At 40.5% G+C, this 25234-nt stretch overlaps 1 protein-coding gene and 1 non-coding gene across 2 annotated transcripts in view; both read right to left on the minus strand.

The window, feature by feature from the left end:
- LOC143269390 (uncharacterized) overlaps nt 1-24958 on the minus strand; it is a 38537-nt gene extending 13579 nt beyond the window's left edge. Inside the window, exon 1 of the mRNA XM_076554501.1 lies at nt 24864-24958. Within this exon, the coding sequence (XP_076410616.1) occupies nt 24864-24866 (3 nt within the window). The 5' untranslated portion in view covers nt 24867-24958. The remainder of the gene's footprint in view (nt 1-24863) is intronic.
- Nucleotides 564-670, minus strand: LOC143269443 (U6 spliceosomal RNA). Its single transcript, XR_013045866.1, has one exon. It is a non-coding gene; the product is annotated as a U6 spliceosomal RNA (small nuclear RNA).
- Nucleotides 24959-25234: the final 276 nt, after the last annotated feature.

Genomic DNA, 25234 nt, shown 5'->3' on the forward strand with positions numbered 1-25234 from the left:
TGTAGTGTCCTTTCTGATCTCTTTCAATTGATTTTAGTTTGAAGTCTATTTTATTAGATATTAGGATAGCTATACCAGCTTGCTTCTTAAATCCATTTGATTGGAAAGTCTTTTTCCAGCCTTTTATTCTGAGGTGGTGTCTGACTTTGAAGTTGACATGTGTTTCTTGTATGCAGCAAATGGATGGATCTTGTTTTTGTATCCATTCTGTTAGCCTGTGTCTTTTTATAGGTGAATTGAGACCATTGATATTGTTGAATATTAATGACCAGTTATTGTTAATTCCTGTTATTTTTTGGTGGAAGTGTTGTAGGTTCCCTTCTTTGTTATTTGTTAGTATGGGAATATCTATTGCCTGTGTTTTCATGGGTGTGTCTAACTTCCATAGGTTGAATTTTTTCTTCAAGTGCTTCCTGTAGGGCTGGATTTGTGGAGAAATATTGTTTAAATTTGGTTTTATCATGGAATATTTTGATTACTCCATCTGTGTTGATTGGGGGTTTTGCTGGGTATAATAGCCTGGGTTGGCATCCATGGTCTCTTAGTGTATGCATAACATCTGTAAAAATATGGAATGCTTCATGAATTTGCATGTTATCTTTGCACAGGGACCATGCTAATCTTCTCTGTATTGTTTCAATTTTAGTACACATACTGCCGAAGTGAGCACTACATTAAATTTTTTCTGGTGTGTGTGTGTGTGTGTGTGTGTGTGTGTGTGTGTGTGTGTGTGTAATGTAAGTCATGAGGGAAATGTGGAGAATAGAAGAAAATTTTATGGGGTCTGTTTTTGTCCATCCTCATATGATGATCAAGATTAGGTCACAGATTTGCACAATACGGACATTTATAACAGAGCAGTCTCATTGATGCTTAAATAAGATTAGTTGATACACAAAATCAGTAAAATATTGTCTTTTCAGGTTGTAAATAGGTTTTCATTTAAATATAGTGGAATATAGGAGAAATTTAGTAATAAATCTTATTTGCAAATGAAAATGATATAGTGCTGTCTTTGTTTTTGTTTTTATTGCAGGTGAAATGAGTTAGTTTATTATCAGGACTAAACATCTGTTCATAACACTTTCTCAGAACAACAAATGAATGTCAGAGAATAGTTTTTGTGAGTAAACATGGTTGCTGCTAATCCTGATGTCCTGAGTTCAATCTGTAGGAAACCCATGTCACTACTACAAATTTTTCTCCTATTTCTACACTAGTGGTATGGCATATGCACACTCACATAACAGCACATACATAAATAATTTTAATACCCAATCAATTGCCATTGATGTCACTGGATTCCAAATGATTCCCTGGATTTCATCTCCAGAACTATAGGATAAGCAGATAACAGACATGTATAAGCTGCCCTCTCACTGCTGCTTGCACATCATGGAAAAAAGGATGAACACATAAACACAGTTCAAACATTTTTAAATTGATGAAATCAAAAAGCAAAGAAGTTAATCTAATTACTGAGGACATATGAAATGATTTTCTAGTTTAAATTATTATTATAGAATTTCAAGAATTATTATGGTTCATCAAAACATATAGAAATTAAAAAGGGGCTGATAAAGAAATCATAGAAACATCACCCTTTACAATAGCCACAAAGAATATAAAATACCTTGGGGTAACTCTACCTAAGCAAGTGAAAGACCTGTATGATAAGAACTTTAAGTCTCTGAAGATAGAAATTGAAGAAGATATCAGAAAATGGAAAGATCTGCCATGCTCATGGATAAGTAGAATCAACATAATAAAAATGGCAATCTTACCAAAAGCAATATGAAGATTTAAAGCAATCCTTATCAAAATCCCAACACAATTCTTCACAGACTTGGAAAGAACAATACTTAATTTTATACGGAAAAACAAAAAACCTAGAACAGCTAAAAGAATCCTGTATAATAAAGCAACCCCTGGAAGCATCATGATCCCTGATCTTAAGCTCTATTATAGAGCTATAATAATAAAAATAGCTTGGTCCTGGCATAAAATCTGACATGTGGAACAATGGAATTGAATTGAAGACCCTGACCCTAATCCACACAGCTATGAACATATGATTTTTTATAAAGAAGCCAAAACCGTACCATGGAAATAAGAAATCTTCAACAAATGGTGCTGGCATGTCAACATGCAGAAGGTTGCAAATAGATCCATATCTGTCACCATGCAAAAAGCTTAAGTCTAAATGGATCAAAGACCTCAGCTTAAATCCAGTTACACTGAACTTGATAGAAGACAAAGTAGGAAGTAGTCTGGAACAAATTGGCAGAGGAGACCACTTCCTAAATATAACACCAGTACCACAGACACTGAGAGCAACAATTACTAAATGAGACCTACTGAAACTGAGAAGCTTTTGTAGAGCAAAGGACATGGTCAATAAGACCAAACAACAGCCTACAGAATGGGAAAAGTTCTTCACCAACCCCACATCTGCCAGAGGGCTGATCTCCAAAATATATAAAGAACTCAAAAAGCTAGACTTCAAAATACTGAACAATCTAATTAAAAAATGGGCTACAGAGCTTAACAGAATTCTCAACAAAAGAATCTCAAATGGCTAAAAGAAATTGCTCGGCCTGGCGACAGCCCGCAGAGGTAGACACCCAGGCAGCAGCAGCCAACAGGGATGTACAGGCCCGGCGGTGGCCCCCAGAGGTAGACGGGCCCGGCAGCAGTGGCCAACAGGGACATACAGGCCCAGCAACGGCCTGCAGAAGTAGATGAGCCCGGCAGCAGCAACAAGCAGAGGCAGGGACTCTTCGAACCCCAACACCTGGGGAAGAAGCTATCTCCGTGGGACGGAACCAGAACGAATCTGAACACTCCATCTGAGGACAACCCAGGGCCCAGCTGCTGATCCTGCAAAACCCAACAGCTTAGAGGTGTTGGTGAGACTACCTCGTTCAGCTGAAATCCACCCGGGAGAGGATTCAGATCCTTACAGTTTGAAGTCTGAAGAAACAAGATCAACTGAGGAGTTGACGAATGAACAAAATGTGACCTGGGAACACAGAAGAAGGCGCTGCCCAGCCACCAAACCAGATCAACAGAATCATAAGTATATACTTCACGAACTGAGATCAGCTGCCCTTGAAGAAACAGCCCAATAGCACCAATTTAACCAAGAACTCCTACTGAACCAAGACTAAAAATTAGAACAAGGGAGGCACTCTCAGACACAGACACCACCTGCACCAAGTAGAGGAAGAGATGAGTAGACGCCAGTGCAAAAATACAGGCAACAACATAAAGACCTATATGGCAAAATCAGAACCTAGTGATTCTACACCTGCAAGACCTGAACATACCAAGACAGAAGAAACAAAATAAATCAACCCTAAAAATGACTTTAAGAAGATGATAGAGGCCCTTAAAGAAGAAATAAAACATTCCCTTAAAGAGAAAATAAAAAATTTTCTTAAAGAGGTAATGAAAAACTCCATTAAAGAGGAAATAAAAAACTCCCTTAAAGAAATGGAAGAAAAAAACGAACAAAAAATGGGAAGAAAGCCAAGAAAAAGCAATTAAACAGATCAAAGAAACATTCCAAGATCTGAAAAATGAATTTGAGACAATAAAGAAAGCACATGCAGAGGGAATGCTGGAAATAGAAATCCTGACTAAACGAACAGGAACTACAGAAACAAGAATAACCAACCGATTGCAAGAGATGAAACAGAGAATCTCTGCCACTGAAGACACACACAATAGAGAAAATAGATTCGCCAGTCAAAGAAAACACTAAAGACAAAAAAGTCATAACACAAAACGTCCAAGAAATTTGGGACACCATGAAAAGACCAAACCTAAGAATAATATGGATAGAAGAAGGAGAAGAATACCAACTCAAAGGCACAGAAAATATATTCAACAAAATCATAGAAGAAAACTTTCCTAACCTAAAGAAAGAAATACCTATGAAGATACAAGAAGCTTACAGAACACCGAATAGGCTGGATCCAAAAAAAAAAATCCCCTCACCACGTAATAATCAAAACACTAAACACACAGAACAAAGAAAAAATATTAAGAGCCACAAAGGAAAAAGACCAAGTAACATATAAAGACAAACCCATCAGAATAACATCAGACTTCTCAATAGAGACTATGAAAGCTAGAAGATCATGGACAAATCTTATGCAAACACTAAGAGACCACGGATGCCAACCCAGACTATTATACCCAGCAAAACTCTTAATCACCATAGGCGGAGTAAAGAAAATATTCCAGGATAAAACCAGATTTAATCAATACCTGTCCACAAACCCAGCCCTACAAAAAGCACTAGAAGGGAAAATCCAACCCAAAGAAGCTAAACACATCCACGAAAAATCAAGCAATAGATAATCCCACAGCAACATACACCAAAGAAGGACAACACAACACAACCACAAAAAATAACAGGAATTAACAATCACTGGTCATTAATATTCATCAGTATCAATGGTCTTAACTCACCTATAAAAAGACACAGGCTAACAGAATGGATAAGAAAACAGGACCCATCCATCTGCTGCATACAAGAAACACATCTTAACTTCAAAGACAGACACTACCTCCGAGTAAAGGGCTGGGAAAAGGCTTTCCAAGCAAATGGACCTAAGAAACAAGCTGGTGTAGCTATCCCAATATCTAATAAAATAGACTTCAAACTAAAATCAATCAAAAGAGATCAGGATGGACATTATATATTTATCACGGGAAAAATCCACCAAATGAAGTCTTGATTCTAAACATTTATGCTCCAAATACAAAAGCACCCACATTCATAAAAGAAACACTACTAAAGTTTAAAACGCACATCAAACCCCACCCATTAGTAGTGGAAGATTTTAATACACCACTCTCACCAAAAGACAGATCTACCAGACTGAACATAACAAACAAATAAAGGACCTAACAGATGTTATGACTCAAATGAACTTAATAGATATTTACAGAACATTCCATCCTAACACAAAAGAATATACCTTCTTCTCAGCACCCCATGGAACCTTCTCAAAAATTGTCCACATGCTTGGCCACAAAACAAATCTCAACAGATAGAAAAAGAAATTGGAATAACCTCCTGTATCTTATCAGACCCCCATGCCTTAAAGTTAGACCTCAACAATAACAAAAATTATAGAAAACCCACAAACTCATGGAAACTGAATAAGGCCCACCTGAAACATCAATGGGTCAAGGAAGAAATAAAGAAAGAAATTAAAGATTTCCTAGAATTCAATGAAAATGAAAGTACAATATACCCAAACTTATGGGACACTATGAAAGCAGTGCTAAGAGGAAAATTCATAGCTCGAAATGCACACATAAAGAAGATGGAGCAATCCCATACCAATGAATTAACAGCACAACTGAAAGCTCTAGAACAAAAAGAAACAAACTCACCCAGGAGAAATAGACACCAGGAAATAATCAAATTGAGGGCTGAAATCAATGAAATAGAAAGCAAGAGAACAATACAAAAAAAATCAATGAAACAAAGAGTTGGTTCTTTGAAAAAAAATCAACAAGATAGACAAACCCCTAGCCAAATTAACCAAAAGGCAAAGAGAGAGCACCCAAATTAACAAAATCAGAAATGAAAAGGGAGACATAACAACAGACAACGAGGAAATCCAGAGAATCATCAGATCATACTTCAAAAACCTGTACTCCACAAAAATGGAAAACCAGGAAGAAATGGACAATTTTCTGGATAAATACCACATACCAAAATTAAATCAAGACCAGATAAACCATTTAAATAGACCAATAACCCCTAAAGAAATAGAAACAGTCATCAAAATTCTCCCAACCAAAAAAAGCCCAGGACCAGATTGTTTCAGTGCAGAATTCTACCAGACTTTCAAAGAAGAACTAATACCAATACTCTTCAAAGTGTTCCACAAAATACAAACAGAAGGAACACTACCAAACTCTTTTTATAAGGCTACAATTACCCTGATACCCAAACCACACAAAAATGCAACAAAGAAAGAGAACTACAGACCAATCTCCCTCATGAACATTGGTGCAAAAATACTCAACAAAACTTTGGCAAACCGAATCCAAGAATACATCAAAACAATTATCCATCACAACTAAGTAGGATTCATCCCAGGGAAGCAAGGATGGTTCAACATACAAAAATCAGTCAATGGTATACACCATATAAACAAACTGAAAGAAAAAAACCACATGATCATCTCCTTAGATGCTGAAAAAGCCTTTGACAAAATCCAACACCCCTTCATGATAAAGGTCTTAGAAAGATCAGGAATACAAGGAACATTTCTAAACATAATAAAAGCAATTTATAGCAAGCCAACAGCAAACATCAAATTAAATGGAAAGAAACTCAAAGTGATACCACTAAATTCAGGAACAAGACAAGGCTGTCCACTCTCCCCATATTTATTCAATATAGTACTAAAAGTTCTAGCTAGAGCAATAAGACAACAAAAGGAGATCAAAGGGATACAAATTGGCAAGGAAGAAGTCAAACTTTCACTATTTGCAGATGATATGATAGTATACATAAGTGACCCCAAAAACTCTACCAGGGAACTCCTACAGCTGATAAACTCCTTCAGTAAAGTGGCAGGATACAAGATCAACTCAAAAAAATCAGTAGCCCTCCTATCCACAAATGATAAAAGGGCTGAGAAAGAAGTCAGAGAAACATCACCCTTTACAATAGCCACAAACAATATAAAATACCTTGGGATAACACTAACTAAACAAGTGAAGGGCCTTTTTGACAAGAACTTTAAATCTCTAAAGAAAGAAATTGAAGAAGATATCAGAAAATGGAAGGATGTCCCATGCTCATGGATAGGTAGGATTAACATAGAAAAATGGCAGTCTTACCAAAAGCAATCTACAGATTCAATGCAATCCCCATCAAAATCCCAATACAATTCTTCACAGACTTGGAAAGAAAAATACTCAACTTCATATGGAAAAACAAAAGACCCAGAATAGCTAAAAGAATCCTATACGATAAATTAACCTTTGGAGGCATCACCATCCGGACTGCCCTCAAACTCTACTATAGAGCTATAGTAATAAAAACAGCTTGCTACTGGTATGAAATCTGACATACGGACCAATGGAATCGAATTGAAGACCCTGACATTAATCCATGCACATATGAACACCTGGTTTTTGACAAAGGAGCCAAAACTATACAATGAAAAAAAGAAAGTATCTTCAGCACATGGTGCTGGCATAACTGGATGTCAATATGTAAAAGATTACAAATAGATCCATATCTGTCACCATGCACAAAACTCAAGTCCAAGTGGATCAAAGACCTGAACATAAATCCAGTTACACTAAACTTAATAGGAAAGAAAGTAGGAAGCACTCTTGAACGCATTGGCACCATTTCCTAAATAAAACACCAACAGCACAGACCCTGAGCACAACAATTAATAAATGGGACCTCTCGAAACTGAGAAACTTTTGCAGGGCAAAAGACACAGTCAATAAGACAAATAGACAGCCAACAGAATGGGAAAAGATCTTCACCAACCCCACATCTGACAGAGGATTGATCTCCACAGTATATAAAGAACTCAAGAAACGACATCAAAATACTGAACAGTCCAATTAAAAAATGGGCTAAAGAGCTAAACAGAGAATTCACAAAACAAGAAACACAAATGACTGAAAGACATTTAAAGAAATGCTCAACATCCTTAATCATCAGAGAAATGCAAATCAAAACGACTCTGAGATACCACCAGAATGGCTACAATCAAAAACACCAATGACAGTCAATATTGGAGAGGATGTGGAGCAAAGGGAACACTCCTCCACTGTTGGTGGGAATGTAAACTTGTACAACCACTGTGGAAATCAGTATGGTGGTTTCTCAGAAAATTAGGAATTGAACTACCTCAAGACCCAGCCATCCCAATCTTGGGCATATACCCAAGGAATGCTGATTCATACCATAAAGATACATGCTCATTTATGTTCATAGCAGCACTATTTGTAATAGCCAGAACCTGGAAACAACCTAGATACCCATCAACTGAAAAATGGATGAAAAAAAATGTGGTACATATACACAATGGAGTACTACTCAGCAGAGAAAAACAATGAAAGCATGAAATTTGCAGGCAAATGGATGGAACTAGAAAAAATCATCCTGAGTGAGGTAACCCAAACCCAGAAAGACAGTCATGGTATGTACTCACTCATAAGTGGATTCTAGATATAAAATAAAGAATAATCAGACCACAACCCATAGATCCATGGAGGCTATATATATAGCATGGAGGTCCCTAGGACGACTGTGGCTTATAATAAATTTTGGTTTTACTAAATTATTGAAAAAATAGCCAAATGAATGGAAACACATGTGTGGGAGCTCGTTCTCGGGTTCCTCATGGCTTTGCCCAGCAGGTCCGAATAGAGGATGATCAGGACCACGGGCCTGAGTGCAGGTGTTTGAGATGGTCTGCACTTGGCTGTGCTGGGGGAGGAGGTCTTTTGCTCCACCCCTTGGCATCTCTATAAAAACCCTGGACCAGAGACAGTCGGGGCCCATTGGAATAGGTTCCAGGCCCTCTCGAGGCTATCCTTTATTTTCTATCTGTTTATCTCCACAACATTCTCCGCTATAAATCCTTCTATCTAATATTTCCTGCTGATCGCACTCAAGAAAACTCTGGGAAGCTGTGGGGGTGGTGGGTAAACACCCCACAGAATGGCACCTGAACAGGAACTAAAGAAAAAAGGGACTAAAGAAAAAAAGGGGGAGACAAAAAAGGGGGGACTAAAGACAAATGAACAGGGACTAAAGACAAAGTAAAAGGGACTAAAGATAAAGGAAAATAATAATTTTACTACAGAGTTTTTGGTGAAAGTGCTGAGTCAGCCCTGCCAGTGGAAAGGCATGCCAGTGTTATGAAAAAAATATATTTTATATATATTTTTGGGGAGGCAGGGGTTTTATCCTAGAGAGAAAAGGAAAGCGGACTGGAAGGATGTCCTATGCTGCAGCGAAATTCTCTTCTGTCAAAATTTTCTATCTTCTATCCCTTTCTCAATTTCTATCTGTGAAAAATAAGTAAGGTATAGGGTAGTAATATAGTGTAGAAAAAACTTAGAAGTGTAAGATTGTGTAGGAAAAATAAGTAAGGCAACTAGACAGAAAAACTTCAGTTTTCTCACTTTGGGAGCTATAAACACAAACTGGGGGGAAAATCTTTCTTTGGGCTTTTTGGGTAGTAAAAAAGCTCTCCTTTGAGCTTATAGGGAAGAAAAAGTTTCCTATGGAAGCTTTTGACCTGGAGACAGCTGAAATGATAAGTCCAAGTGGCAGGAGAAAGTAATTTCTCCCTGAGGCAAAAATGGGGGTGTAAGAAGTCAAAGTTTAAAGTTGGCAAGTTTTGGGGAAAGTTGGTCTTTCTCCTTGGGAAAAAAATCTTTCTCTTAAACTATAAAGCTTTTCTTGGAAAATTTGGGGGGGGGGGGGGGAATCTCTCTAAAAAGCCTTAATCTTTCTCAAAAGCTCTTAAACTTAAAAACTAAAGCCTTTCAGAACTCTCTCTCTCTCAGAAGGACAAAAATTAGAATCACCTGAAGATATTAGTATGGGGACCATCTGTGATTAGCTCTAAGGGAAAACAACAAACCTCTTAAGACAGCAATACCTCTCTAAGTTCTTTCAAGCTTTAACAACCCTCCCTGCAATGCAAAAGGCAAGGACAAGTTCCTAAAAAACTCTTCTAAGCTCTGTCTCTTCAAGCTAGTAAAAGACAGTGGGTCAGAGTACCCTGAGGGAAACGCTTGGGAGAGTGTGGGTAAAGAGCTACAGAGAGCCCAAAAGGGCAGGAAACTTTACCTGAGAAAAGCAAAAAAGCCAAGCTTTTCAGTTACAGCCGAGCTGAGGCATCAAGGGTTTTGTCTGAGTGAGCGTTTCAGAATGGAAAGGTGCTCCTAATCTTCCTAACGCAAAGATCCCCTGGAGCAATGCAAACTCTGTTAGCATTGTATCCTTGCTTCTGACCAAAAACCCAGAGGCGACTGGCCAGCGTCTCTGAGTTGGAGTGCTTTTCGGGGATACTAGGGTTCCTGCAGTTGTAAACTTCCTGGAGCACAGAGCTGAGGCAGGAAGGTGCAGGACCCAGGGGAAGATTGCTAATGAACAAACAAAGCTAAAGCCGGTGGGAACGGCACAGTTGTCCACTTTCCTACAAGTCCCGGGTTTATAGGTCCACAGCTACAAAAAGAAATCTGAGAAAAAGCTTTCCTATCAGAGTAAGGACCTTTCTGGGAAAACAGTAAAGCTGAACTGTGTCTGAAGCAGTTGTGCTGCTGAGTCAGAACACTGTCTGGGGAAAGAGCCCAGCCAGGGCAGAACAGAACTATCCAGGGGTAAAGCTTTCTTTTCTGTCAGAGAAAGCACCTCTTTGAGAAAAGCTTTGTTTCAACTGACTCTGAGATGAGGGAGTGTAGCCCTGAGGAGTGATGGCCTCTGGCATAAGCTCTGTCCTTTAGCACCCAGACAAGCAAATGCAACCCACTGGGGGACTGGGCCAGGTGAAGGCCTGATGAGGCAAAGCACCTGTCCTAATGGGAGTTTAGAAATGGCAAAAACCTCCCTTGTTAAATTTTTCAGTCTGTACACAAACCACAGACCCCGAAAACAAAAACGGACAAAAAGCCCCTACCTTCAGTAGCAGGGAAAGCCGCCACTCTAGTGTCGGAAACTGTTTCTGGGATAGAGGGGATAAACTGAGACCAAACTGGGAACTGTCTGGGAGAAAGACTCTGAAGAAACAGAAGAGACAGATACCACCCCCCCCCCCACCAGAAAATGTATGACCTGACAAAGCTGCTAGATTTTGAGGCAGATTCGGGGGGAGAAAAAAAGCCCCTACCTCCAAAAGCAGCTAGCAGAGGAACAGAGCCGCAGACAGATAGCTGAAGCTCTGCATCTGGGGGGAAGGAACAAGTAAAATGAGAATAAGATCAGTGAGAGAAAATCTCTGAAGGAGCTATGGAAAAGCTGTTGTAAAATGTTTTTCACTTTCTGGCTAAAACAAACACAAGCCCCAAGGAAAGTTGCTATCAGAAATGCCAGCCTCAATGCCGGCTGATGAGGCAGGTGCGGTTCTGATCCAGGGCCAGTGTCTGATGGAGAAAAACCTGTTAAAGCCAGCTGAGAGACCAGAAACCTCCCAATGTTCCATAGCTGAAAATGTAAAATGCTTGTTCAAATCTCCCATTGCAAAAGCAAAAAACTTTGTTCAAACCTCCCGGGCAAGAATTTGTAAGCAAGTCTGGTAAAAGAGAACCAGTTGACTCTCAGACCCAAAAAGAACTATGGGAAATGATATAAGGGACTGATATAAGGGACTGATATGGGACTGATATTATTATGGACTGATATAAGGGAAATGCATTCTGGGAAAGGTAGTTTTTCCGCTAAAGATGGCAACATTGCTCTGAAACACTTTTGTCAGCTTGAAAATACGTTCATGGTAAAATTAAAATACAGCTTTTAAAAGAATAAGGAGGAAAATTGTCTAAGAGTTTAAGTGTCAGTTCCATTGGAAAAATTGAAAGGATATGGAACTAGGTGATTCACGGTTTGGGGCTCCATTGGTAAAATGCCTTATTTACCCTAATAGCTGTGCAATGTTTTTACGGTAGCTGGATGACAGAAAGCTACCTATAAGAGCAAACAAGCCACTTTAAAATCCTTAAAATAAGGCCGGGCGGTGGTGGCGCACGCCTTTAGTCCCAGCACTCGGGAGGCAGAGCCAGGAGGATCTCTGTGAGTTCGAGGCCAGCCTGGGCTACCAAGTGAGTTCCAGGAAAGACGCAAAGCTACACAGAGAAACCCTGTCTCGAAAAACCAAAAAAAAAAAAAAATCCTTAAAACAAGGGAAAACAGTTTATACACTGAACATTGTCTTAGATATGAAGAAACTTATGTTGAAATTTTAAAAGTTCTTTGTATTTTGAACAAACTGCCTGCAATGAGTAATTCCTTTGCAAATTTAATAAGGAGACAAGGAAACAGGCATTCAGAAAAGAAATGACTGCTTTATAGATGGGAAACAAACTTCAGAAAATCTAGCTGTCTTACAAAAGAGTTGCTTTACCTGAAAGTTCCTTATAAGAAATCAATGCTAAATATCACCGCTGCTAATAACATCAGGAGTTAAAGCTAATGAAGTGAAAATACCAAATCCTGAAACTCAAATGAAATGGAAAGATCCCTGCTCGGGATTATGGAAAGGTCCCGATCCTGTTTTAATATAGGGTCGAGGACATGTTTGTGTTTTTTCACAAGAGGAGAATGAAGCTCGGTGGTTACAAGAGCATTTGGTAAGGAGTGTGGAACTAAGGAAGGTCAGCTCCAATGAGGTTCCTATGAAGGAACCAGAATGAAAGTGGCTTGATTAGTATTTCTGAGATTTTGTCACTGATTTAATGCAAACAGTGAGGAAATAAGAGTTCTGAACTGTGCCGCTTTTGGCTTTACTAGCTCCTTTAGAAAAATACTTTATATCACCTAATAGCTGTGCAGTATTGGCAAAGAGCTTTACAGCAGCTAAATACGGTAATTTCACCCTCAGCAAGAAGTTTTTCAGTAGAGCAAACCAAAAGTACTGCTGTGATAGAAACGTTTGTTTGAATTGAAGTTCTTAGGGGAGCTATTATGAATTTGGGTAAAGGGACAGCCTCTAGTTAAAAAATGTTTACTGCTGACAGTACATCGCTGCCAGTTCGGAAAGGCCAAGAGAACTCGGCAACTTTGGGGTGTGGCTTTGTCTGGAGAATGTTACAATCCCCTAGCAACAAGTATCACAACTCTATAATGACAACACTCACTAAATCCCAGTGCTTTATAAAAAAGCTGACTATAAACTCTAAACTTTAGAAATGATGTACGTACTTCCTGTCTAGTTAAGAGAATCTTTCTAATAGAGATGGTGATAATAATTAAGAGTAAGAAGTAGAAAGACGAAAATAAGATATGTGAGTTTGTAAAAATTCTGTCTTGTTATATCTGTGTTAAGAAATCTTTGGGTGTTTGCTAAGTTAGATATATGCTAATGGTAGCCTATATAAGTTTGTAAAATGGATCTATAGAGTTCCTTTAAGAATATAGGCTTGCAAGAAGTATCTAAGGTAGTCTTAAGACATGTAGTAAGCTTGTAAGATACTAGTTGTAAATGTAAGTTTAAATAAGAAATAAGATGGAATGAATATAAGTATATAAGAATTAATAAGAAATATATTTGCTAAAGTAGTTCTATAGTTTCCTTAAAGTATAAATAAGTAGATGTTAATATGTTGTATGTGAGTTTGTAAAAACGTTTAAATGTTGAATATGAGTTTAAATGCTTTACAAGGCAAAAAATGTTATATGTGAGTTTGTGAAAAAGTGTAAATGTTAAGTGTGATTCTATTCTTAATGTATATGGTGAAAACACCTGAGACACAGGAGATAGTGTCCCAGTAGACTACAAAGTAGGCAGTCTGAATGGTTCCAAAAGCTCCAGAAGCCGCTAAGAAGCTAAGAATGGCGGACGCCAGAACCAGCACAAGGCATCCGCAGCTGAGATCCGTGGAAAATCGACGCGACACAGAAAAACCTGAGCTAACAGCAAAAACGGTGCAGTTTTGTCTGTGAGAACAAAAGTTGCAGAGACGCTTGTTTGAACTAAAATTGTTAACTGCAAAAAGTTTTGGTTGTAAAATGTCTCTTCATATTTGGAAGTGAAAGCCTGATACCAGAATTTATTTCTTGTTTGAACTTTTTGAACTTAAAATGAGATAAAATTACAAAAAGATTTTGGTGATGGATTTCTTCAAATTTGGAAGGCTAGTACCAATATTTATCATTTAAATTTTGGTACTTAAATGAAATGAACAATAGAGATTTCATTGCAATGGGACAATTTTGAGCTTACTTATAGTAATGACCTAGGAACGGTTTTCTGGAATTGAGTTAAAAAATGAACTGTTTAAATGAAGAAATGTATTTCTACTTAGAATAAAGATGCAATTTTGTGTATGCATATATGCTTTATTAACTGGTGATTTATGAATTGTTTTGTGGAACTGTTTATGTAAAAATGGAATTACTTATGGAACTGGTTTTGTGTTACAAATGGAACTGTTTAAATGGAAAAGTTTGGGTTTTCTAACTAGGCTTGAGACTTTGCTTAAAAAATTATAAAGAAAAGGGAGAGTTAATAATCCTTAGTCTATTTAATTTAAATTGTTGTTTGAGAGGATTAATGTCATGTTTTGTTAGGAAGAAATGCAAATCGGGTATACTAAGAGACTACTTTTAAAGTGTGTAAAGAGTTTTATTAAGAAACTCCTTTTGGATGTTTTGCTAAGTTTTCAAAGTGTTAATGGTTAGATTGAAAATATTGCTTTTCAATATGGGTTTGTAGGAATTGTATAAGTTTGGGTTCCTCTAACTAGGTTTGAGATTTTGTTTAAAAAATTATAAAGAGGCCGGGCGGTGGTGGCGCACACTTTTAATCCCAGCACTCGGGAAGCAGAGCCAGGCGGATCTCTGTGAGTTCGAAGCCAGCCTGGGCTACCAAGTGAGTTCCAGGAAAGGCGCAAAGCTACACAGAGAAACCCTGTCTCGAAAAAAAAATTATAAAGAAAAAAAGGAGTTATGAGGTTGAATTATGTTTGCAGAAATTATGCTAAACCTATTGATATTAATGCACCCTGGGTTTATGGAGTTAAGGGAATGTTTAAGTTTGATGTGAATACATCGAAGTTTTTCCTATGTTCTGTTAACAAGAAAATTTAAATGGTTGAGTTAAAGTTGTAAGACGGAGAAAATAGTTAACTATATATAGCACCATATATGATAATTCAAATGGTTCTATTAAGAGTTTGCTTTGACAGGTGTAAAGTGGTATCTCAGAGTTGTTTTGATTTGCATTTCCCTGATGATTAGGGATGTTGAGCAATTCCTTAAATGTCTTTCAGCCATTTGAGTTTCCTCTGTTGAGAATTCTCTGTTTAGTTCTAAAGCCCATTTCTCAATTGGACTGTTGGTTGTTTTGATGTCTAATTTCTTGAGTTCCTTATATATTCTGGATATCAGTCCTCTGTCAGAGGTGGGGTTGGTGAAGATCTTTTCCCATTCTGTAGGCTGTCACTTTGCCTTGTTGACCGTATCCTTTGCTCTACAAAAGCTTCTCAGTTTCAAGAGGTCCCATTGATTGATTGTTTGTCTCAGTGTCTGCGCTACTGGTGTTATATTTAGGAAGTGATCTCCTATGCCAATGCATTCAAGACTACTTCCTACTTTCTCTTCTAGCAGGTTCAGAGTAGCTGGATTTATGTTGAGGTCTTTGATCCACTTGGACTTAAGTTTTGTGCACGGTGACAGATATGGATCTATTTGCAGCCTTCTACACATTGATATCCAGTTATGCCAGCACCATTTGTGGAAGATGCTTTCTTTTTTCCATTGTACACTTTTGGCTTCTTTGTCAAAAATTATATGTCCATAGGTGTGTGGGTTAATGTAGCTAGAGTTTTCCTGCCTTGCCCACAGTCAGGACAAATCTCTGTCACCCGCCAGTCCCACAGCCGCTCAGACCCAACCAAGTAAACACAGAGACTTATATTGCTTACAAACTGTATGGCCGTGGCAGGCTTCTTGCTAACTGTGCTTATAGCTTAAATTAGTCCATTTCCATAAATCTATACCTTGCCACGTGGCTGGTGGCCCACCGGCATCTTCACATGCTGCTGGTCATGGCGGCATCTGGCAGTCAGTCCTTCTGCCTTCCTGTCCTTTTATTTCTCCTCTCTGTTAGTCCCGCCTATCCTTCCTGCCTAGCCACAGCCGATCAGGTTTTATTTATTGATCAATCAGAACAACTTGACATACAGACCATCCCCCAGCACAGCCAAGTGCAGACCATCTCAGACACCTGCACTCAGGCCCATGGTCCTAATCATCCTCTATGCGGACCTGCTGGATAATGCCACAAAGAACCCAAGAAGGGCTCCCACAGGACATACAGAACATCCCACAGCAGGTTAATGTCAGGGTCTTCAATTCGATTCCATTGGTCCACATGTCGGTTTTTATGCCAATACCTTACGCCTGTCAGAGTGGCCAAGATCAAAAACACTGAAGACACTTTATGCTGGAGAGGATGTGGAACTAGGGGAACTCTCCTCCACTGCTGGTGGGAATGCAAGCTTGTACAACCACTTTGGAAATCAATATGGCGCTTTCTTAGAAAATTGGGAATCAATCTCCCCCAAGATCCAGCTATACCACTCCTGGGCATATACCCAAGAAATGCTCAATCATACCACAAGAGCACTTGATCAACTATGTTCATATCAGCATTGTTTGTAATAGCCAAAACCTGGAAACAACCTAGATGCCTTTCAACTGAAGAATGGATAAATAAATTGTGGCACATATACACAATGGAATACTACTCAGCAGAGAAAAACAATGACATCATGTGGTTTGCAGGCAAATGGATGGATCTAGAAAAAATCATCCTGAGTGAGGCAACCCAGACTCAGAAAGACAAATATGGTATGTACTCACTCATAGGAAGATGCTAGATGTGGAACAAGGATGACTGGACTGCTACTCACATCACCAGTGAGGCTACCTGGAAAATGGGACCCCAAAAAAGACACGGAGAAATGGATGAGATCAACATGAACAGCCTGGTCATGAGTGGGAGCAATGAAGGGAGACGGTCGAGGGAAAGAGAGTGGGAGATCCTAGCTGGATCAAGAAAAGAGAGGGAGAACAAGGAATAGGAGACCATGGTAAATGAAGACCACATGAGAAGGGGAGGAAGCAGAGAGCTAGGGAGGCCCATGGAGAACCACAAAGATACCCCCGCAAAAGACTGCTGGCAATGGTTGAGAGATGGCAGGAACTGACCTACTCTGGTGATGGGATGGCCAAACACCCTGATAGTTGTGCCATAAACCCCATCCAAGGACTGAGGAATCTGGATGCAGACATCCACGGCTGGGCCCCTGGTGGAGCACTGGGAGTCTAATTAGTGAGAAAGAGGAGGGTTTATATGAGCGAGAATTGTTGAAGCCAAGGTTGGATAAAGTACAGGGACAAATAACCAAATGAATGGAAGCACATGAACTATGAACCAAAGGTTGAGGGGCCCCCAACTGGGTCAGGCCCTCTGAATGGGTGAGACAGTCGATTGGCTTGATCTGTTTGGGAGGCAGCTGTGCAGTGGTGCCGGGTCCTGGGCTCGTTGCATGAGTCAGCTGTTTGAATCCTGGGACGCTTGGCTCCGTCTGGGAATGGGGGGTGGGCTGGGGAAAAGGGGAGGGGGGCGAGAGGGGGAGAACAGGGGAATCTGTGGCTATTATGTGGAACTGAATGGTGTAAAAAAAAAAAAAGAGTTTGCTTTGAGTTGTAAGATTGAGAGAATTGTAACTATGTATAGCAATATTTATGTTAACCTGTTAATGGTAATGATGAAGCTAAGGGATTCTTTAAGTTTGTAGTCGCTTAAGAGTTTTTGGTTGAGAAAGGGCTTGAGGCAGCTAAGACTGCTGTGGTCACCTTGGACCTAATTCAAAAGAGAAATGCCATCTATATCATCCTCTACTCCCATACTGGGAGGTGTAACAGCTATGGAGATTGCTGTAAGCCATTAATAGTTATTTTTTATTTATATTAAGAAGGGGGGACCTGTGGGAGCCCATTCTTGGGTTCCTCATGGCTTTGCCCAGCAGGTCCGAATAGAGGATGATCAGGACCACCGGCCTGAGTGCAGGTGTTTGAGATGGTCTGCACTTGGCTGTGCTGGGGGAGGAGGTCTTTTGCTCCACCCCTTGGCGTCTCTATAAAAACCCTGGGCCAGAGACAGTCGGGGCCCGTTGGAATAGGTTCCAGGCCATCTCGAGGCTATCCTTTATTTTCTATCTGTTTATCTCTGCAACATTCTCCGCTGTAAATCCTTCTATCTAATATTTCCTGCTGATCCACTCAAGAAAACTCTGGGAAGCTGTGGGGGTGGTGGGTAAACGCCCCACACACATGAACTATGAACCAAAGGCTGAGGGGCCCCCCCAGCTGGATCAGGCCCTCTGAATAGGTGTGACAGTTGATTGGCTTGATCAGTTTGGGAGGCAACTAGGCAGTGGGACCAAGTCCTGTGCTCACTGCATGAGTTGGCTGTTTGAAACCTCGAGCTTATGCAGGGACACTTGGCTCAGCCTGGGAGGAAGGGACTGGACCTGCCTGGACTGAGTCTACCAGGTTGATCACAGTCCTTGGGGGAGGATTTGCCCTGAAGGAGGTGGGAATGGGGGGTGGGCTGGGGATAAGGAAAGGAGATGGGAGGGGGGAGAATAGGGGAACCCATGGCTGATATGTAGAACTGAATGGTATTGTAAAATAAAATAAATAAATAAAAAAGAAATTGCTCAACATCCTTAGTCATCAGGGAAATGCAAATCAAAACAACTCAGAGATACCATCTTACACTGTCAGAATGGCTAAGATCAAAACCACTGAAGACAGCTTATGTTGGAGAGGATGTGGAGAAAGTGGAACATTCTCCCATTGTTGGTGGGAATGCAAACCTGTACAGCCACTCTGGAAATCAGTATGGTAGTTTCTCAGAAAATTGGGAATAAGTCTTCCTCAAGACCCAGTTATACCATTCTGGGCATATGCCCAAGGAATGCTCAATCTTACCACAAGGACACATGCCCAACTATGTTCATATCAGCATTATTCATAATAGCAAGAACCTAAAAACAACCTAGATGCCTCTCAACTGAAGAATGGGTAAAGAAAATATGGCACATATACACAATGGAGTACTAATCAGCATTAAAAAAATGATATCATGAAATTTGCAGGAAATGGATGGAACTAGAAAATATCGTCTTGAGTGAGGTAACCCAGACTCAGAAGGATAAACATAGTATGTACTCACTTATAAGTGGATACTAAATGTGAAGTAAGGGATGGCCCGACTGCAACCCACAGCTCCAGAGAGGCTAGCTAACAGGGAAAGACCCTAGGAGGGACACATGGATGGCCCTTTGAAGGAGAAGTGGATGAAATCTACATGAGTGGACTGGGTGGAGGGGGTGGCAGAGGGTGAGGAGTGGGGGATAAGAATATAGGGAAATGGGAGGGTCAAGCTGGAACAGGGATAGAGTGGGAGGGCAGGGAGGAAGATACCATGATACATGATACATCATAGAAATAGGAAGAGATGGATGCTTGGGAGGCTCTCAGGAATCCACAGGGTTGACCCTGCCTTGGTCTGCTGGCAGTGGTCCAGAGGTACCTGGACCAGTCTACTCTGGTGACCAACCTAGCAAATAACCTAGCTGGCATCATAACCCTTGGTCTAGTGACTGATGGAGGCAGATACAGAGATCCATGGCCAGGCACCAGGCTGAGCTCCAGGAATCCAATTGATGAGAAAGAGGAGAGATACTGCAGGTGAGGCACATCGAGATCATAATGGGAGGATGTGCAGAGATAACCCATCACACTAGTGGAAGCCCATGAACTGTGGACTGGTGGCTGTGGAGCCCCCATGAGACTGGAAGAGGCCCTCTGGATATGGAAGATGATTGTTTGGCTGGAACTGTTTGGGGGGCACCCAGACAGGGGGGGTTGGGATCTGTCCCTGGTGCATGGGCAGGCTTCTGGAATCCGTTGCCTGTGGTGTGACACTTTGCACAGCCTTGGTGCAGTGGGAAGGTGCTTGGACCTGCCTAGACTCAGTGTGCTGGGCTCTGCTGACTCCCTATGGGAGACCTCAATTTGGGGGATGTGGGGATGTGGGGTGGCTTGGGAAAGAGGGCTGGAGGATGGGAGGAGGGAGGAGGGGAGATCTGTAGATAGTATGTGGAGTGAGTAGAAAATTTCTTAATAAAGAAAAATAGAAAAAAAAAAGAGACATTTTAGGTCTGGTCAGTTTTGGTGACAGATTTTTTTTTTAAGTTCGTTGTAATGAAGTTTTAATTAAAATGTTAAAAAAGAAATTCACTTCCTGGTTAAGAATTCAAATCATTCAATTTTTGTAGAACACTCTATAAGGAGAAATAAAAATAAAAAATAAAAAAAAATTCTTGATGCAAAACAACCAGGAATTCTTGGACATTATGCAAAGACCAAACCTATGAATGACAAAATAGAATAAAGAAAAAGAAAAAAAAGCTCAAATATCCAGAAAATATTTTCAATAAAATCATATAACAAATTTTCCTTAGTTAATGTAGGTGCTGATAAAGGTACAAAGAAGCATGCAAAAACACCAATGAAATTGGGTCAGAAAAGAAAGTCCCCTTGTCACATAATAACCAAATCAGTAAACATACAGAATAAAGAAAGTCCCCTTGTCACACAATAACCAAATGAGTAACTATACAAAACAAGGAAAGAATAGTAAAAGCTGCAAAGGGGAAAGACCAAGTAACATTTGAAGGCAGACCTATGAGAATTATACCTCACTTCTCAATGGAGATTCTAAAAGCCATAAGGGCTTGGGCACATGTGACACAGGCTCTAAGAAACCACAGATGCCATCCCAGATTATTACATTCAGAAAATTTTCATCACTATAAATGGAGAAAATAAGATACAATTTATACAATATCTATGTACAAATCCAGTCCTCCATAAGGTACTAGAAGAAAAAATCCAATCCAAGGAAGCTAACTACAAACATGAAAACACAATAAATGAATAATATAACATCAGCAAAACCAAAAGAAGAGAAACACACACACACACACACACACACACACACACACACACACACAAACACAAACTAACATACTCTCATACACATACCATCATCACCACCAATAACAACAAAATAACAGGTATTAATAATCATTATTCCTAATATCTCTCAATATCAATGGCCTCAATTCCCCAATGAAGACACAAATTAACAGTATGGATTCAGAAAAAATATCCATCCTTCCACTGCATACAAGAAACACATCAATATCAAGGATAGAGATTACCAAAAGGTGAATGCTGGGAAAAACATATTTAAAGCAACTGAAACTAAAAAGCAAACTTGTGTAGCTGTTTTATTATCTACCAAAATAGACTTCAAACAAAAATTAATCAAAAGTAATGGGGAAGAATACTCCTTAGTCATCAAAGGAAAACTCCAATATGACATTTCAATTATTAATATCTATGCCCCAAACACAAGGTCACACACTTTTGTAAAAGAAATACCTCTACAGGTTAAATGACACACTGACTCTCACACAGTGTTTGGTAGGGGTAGATTTCAATACCCCACCCTCAACAATGGACAGGTCACCCAGACAGAAACCAAATGGAGAAATATTGGAGCTAATGGATTTTATAAATCACATGAACATAACACACTACAGAACATTCAAAATCTATAGGAAAAGCAGTAATTTATAATTTCAATAAGCTCCAAAATTCTGATATTAGAAAATATAACACGATTTTTAAATACAAAATAACAAATGCCTCAAAACAACAGTTATGACTTTGTTTGCCTTATAACACTTCCAGTTTTAACAAGGAGCTTACCTATGAGGATCACCCATGCTGTCTCAGAAACATTCAAGACTCTAGCAGTATCTGAAGTCTCAAAAGGCATTGGGGCACCCATAGAATGCTCGGTAAAGCAGCTGGGCACCAGGATGAATAAGGAAGGCATCTGGACTCAAAGGATCTGGAAAGTGGCACAAAGACTAAGGAATCAGAAGGCAACCTGGTGGCAAGAAAGTCCTTAAAAGGGGTAGGTAGATTGTTGTCTCACTTTCCCTGTATCAGGTTCCCATGTATATGACCATAGCAAGGTCTTCCCTGCACTGTTCCCAGCATCCTGCTACTTACTCGTAACAACTACAACAGCAGCACTATGACTTCCAAGTATCTGGTTAAATCATTAGACTAAAATGACTCCTTGTCCAGCTAGATCCAGGTCCTGGGAGTTTCCAGGAACTAGTTCCTGGGCTACAAATGATCACACCAGGTGACTCCAGGAACAGCTCCTCCAGCTCCACAGGTATTAGAGATAGGCAAGACAAGTGCACAGGGCCTGTGAGCTTTGGCAGTCCCACCTACCTGCCTCCCTGGGCGAAGCCTGCAAATCACCTACTAAACACACCCTCTCCCTGAGGCAAACTCAACAGAAATTCCTCCAGTCCTCTCCTCACAAACACAGCACTCTCCAGATGCACCCCCAGGCAAGAACTTCACAGACACACCCACACAACAAGATCAAAGACATTCTCCCTCCTTGGAAATACCCTTCCAGACATTTTTAGCCTGACTAAGAGGACCTTGGAATTCTGTGAGGACCTCAGTTTGGGGAAAAGTGTCAGAATAGGGAGAGCTTGGCAGCTAAATTGGAGAGCTGCTTTAAGATCAGGAACAGTGAAGACAACAGGGCAGTCCATCCACTGTACCCACAGGGACCTGGAAGAGAAGAATTGGACCTCCAGAGCTGGAATCATACAGAAGCCGGGAACCCAGAGTCACAGCTGGCAAGGTAGAATGACCCTGAGCCCTGCAAGAAGATCTCAGGTGAAGGAGAAAATATGGCCAGTACACATACTAACTTACAAGGTTCAGGGGAAGGATCTAGTGAGAGACCCTCTCCTTAGGAAAAGTGGTATAGGAAACTAAGGACTACTGAGAGGGAAAATTGTGAGTTATCCAAAATGAAGTGGCCTGCACTGAAATCAAATAAATAGAAGAAATACCATGGACTCAGCAGCTCCTATTTATTTCTGGGCATAGATATATAAATGAGAAAAGTGAGCCGGGCGGTGGTGGCACTCGGGAGGCAGAGCCAGGCGGATCTCTGTGAGTTCGAGGCCAGCCTGGGCTACCAAGTGAGTTCCAGGAAAAAGGCGCAAAGCTACACAGAGAAACCCTGTCTCGGAAGAAAAAAAAAAAAAAAAAAAAAAAAAGAAAAGAAAAGTGAAACAATCATTTTGAGACAGAGTATTTGAGGGCATATAGCAGGCTTTCTTTTGGGCCACCAATCAGCTCCCAAATCATGAAACAAAGATGTCTTAGCCATTTCGAATGCTTACTGTCACATGGATTATGACACAAGATGTTGATTCTGCCCTATCCACCCACCCAGCACCATGCACACCTGATAAACCTCTGCAGCTCAGAAAGTCCTTTTGTGTCCTGGGATGAAATTTCACTAGAAAACACCATTTCAGCTGGTGGTAGCAGATAGGCAGGAGAGTCTAATCATGTATTGCTCAAAGATGATCCACACCACCATCATTCTACCAGTTTCTAAATTATTTGTAGCATTTATAAGATAAACGTGAAAGAGGAGTGCAATGTTCAGAACTTCTAGAAACCAGACCTTCAGTTTTCCAATCTGTCTTCTCACTGCACACCAAAAGCTTGCCTGTGTGTGCACACTGAACAATGATGCCACAGCATCATATTCTCCAATGCCAGGGCTGCAGAGATTTCCCCTCCCAAGGAAATCCATCCACAGAGAAGCTCAGAGGACAAGGACAACTTCCACAGTCAGCATATGGACCAACAGAACCATAGTCTGGCTCTAAATTTCATCTAAATTCCATAAGAAATGACAGATAAACAGTCCTTGTCTGAACACTCTATATCAATCATGACATAGTTGTGTGTTTCCCCCTACAGTGTACACAGTAGACTGTTCCTCCTCTTTTGGTCTGAAGGGAGAAGCCATGTTCCACACACAAATCCTTTCCCTGTTCTGCAATGCACAGTCCACTATGCGACTCAAACCGGTAATTTTAGAACTCTGCGATGCTACAGATGTGTCATCCAGGAATTTAGGGTGGTTAATCAGGAGGATAACAAGTGCAATACCCTGTGGGATTACAGATAGTGTTCAAGTCCACCTCAATCAACATAGAAGTTCTTGACTCAAAAACAAATTTCAAAAAGACTTGAGATGCCCCAATTCTAGAATTAGTATAACTTCATGGCACACCATTACTTAATGTTGGTTCTGACCCTGTGATGGTTCCTTGAGCAGCATTTAGAGGCTGGTATTTTAATGATAGGATGGGCCTTTCTGCTTGTTGTAAATCAGGATTGTCACCTTTGTTATGGAAATGTAGCTGGTTAACCTTGCAAAACAAATATTTACATCTTATCATACTAACCTCTAACTGGCATGGTTAGCATATACTTATCTTTGGGATATTTGTGACGCAGCCCTTCCTTTCCTAAATTCTACTTTGTAAATTAATGTCTCTTAAGAATTGGTAAGCCCTTATACTATCAATTTTAATACTGTCACTTCTACTTTTCTCCACCACAGTATGGCAGAGGAGTGCTACTTTGCACATGAGATACTGTTTACAAGGTCCACAGAAATAACTCCAGATGGATCCCAAGCCTAAATGTTAAAAGTTCAAAGTGCAGTACTTCTGGAACATATATTAGATACAGGACCAGGTCTTTCTGAGTTCAGCAAATTTGTGCTCCATAGCGAAAATGCTTATGCACTAAGGGTGCCGGCATTGCACAGTGATGTCAACAAGGTTCTTTCAAAGCTCAGTCCCGCTGCCAATGATCTGGACACAAGCAGCCTAGAGAGTGAAGTGACACAGGCTGCCAGCCAGCCCAGGAATTGCAAAGAGAGCGCAGGACCACAGAAACACACTGGAGCAGGCAGGACGAGCAGAACCACGCTGGACCATGAAGTACCATGCAAGAACATGTGGAACTCTACATCCGGACACTGGCTCCCACCCAGTCAGGGTAGGACCCACCAAACTGGCTCCCATGACTGAAATCACCACTCCTCCCAGTCTGGGGACAGCAGCCCTTCACTCACCATGTTGTGGTTTTCCAGATTGCCCAACCTCTCTGCTCAGCTTCCTGCAGGAGCACACACAGCACAGCACACAAAACTACTGGCCCCAGCTCCTCTTCAAAACCAAGCCTGAAGCTTGTGACAGGAAGGACCCTGCACCTCTTCTGACTGACTGGTTGCCTGGAGGGCCTGATTGGCTAGTGAGGCTGAGTGACAAGAGCACCTCCTACAGGGTTACACTGTGCTTAAAGACACAGCACAATGGTTGCTACCTTGCCTTCCACCTCAGACAAAGACCTTTTCAGAACTGGGAGAGATTTACATTTCAATAGCACCTGTCCCTGGCTCTAAAAGCAGATCCTGCTAGCTTCCTGTACCACTCCATAGGCACT

This window comes from Peromyscus maniculatus, chromosome 18 (genome assembly GCF_049852395.1).
Source record: "Peromyscus maniculatus bairdii isolate BWxNUB_F1_BW_parent chromosome 18, HU_Pman_BW_mat_3.1, whole genome shotgun sequence".
Lineage (NCBI taxonomy): Eukaryota > Metazoa > Chordata > Mammalia > Rodentia > Cricetidae > Peromyscus > Peromyscus maniculatus.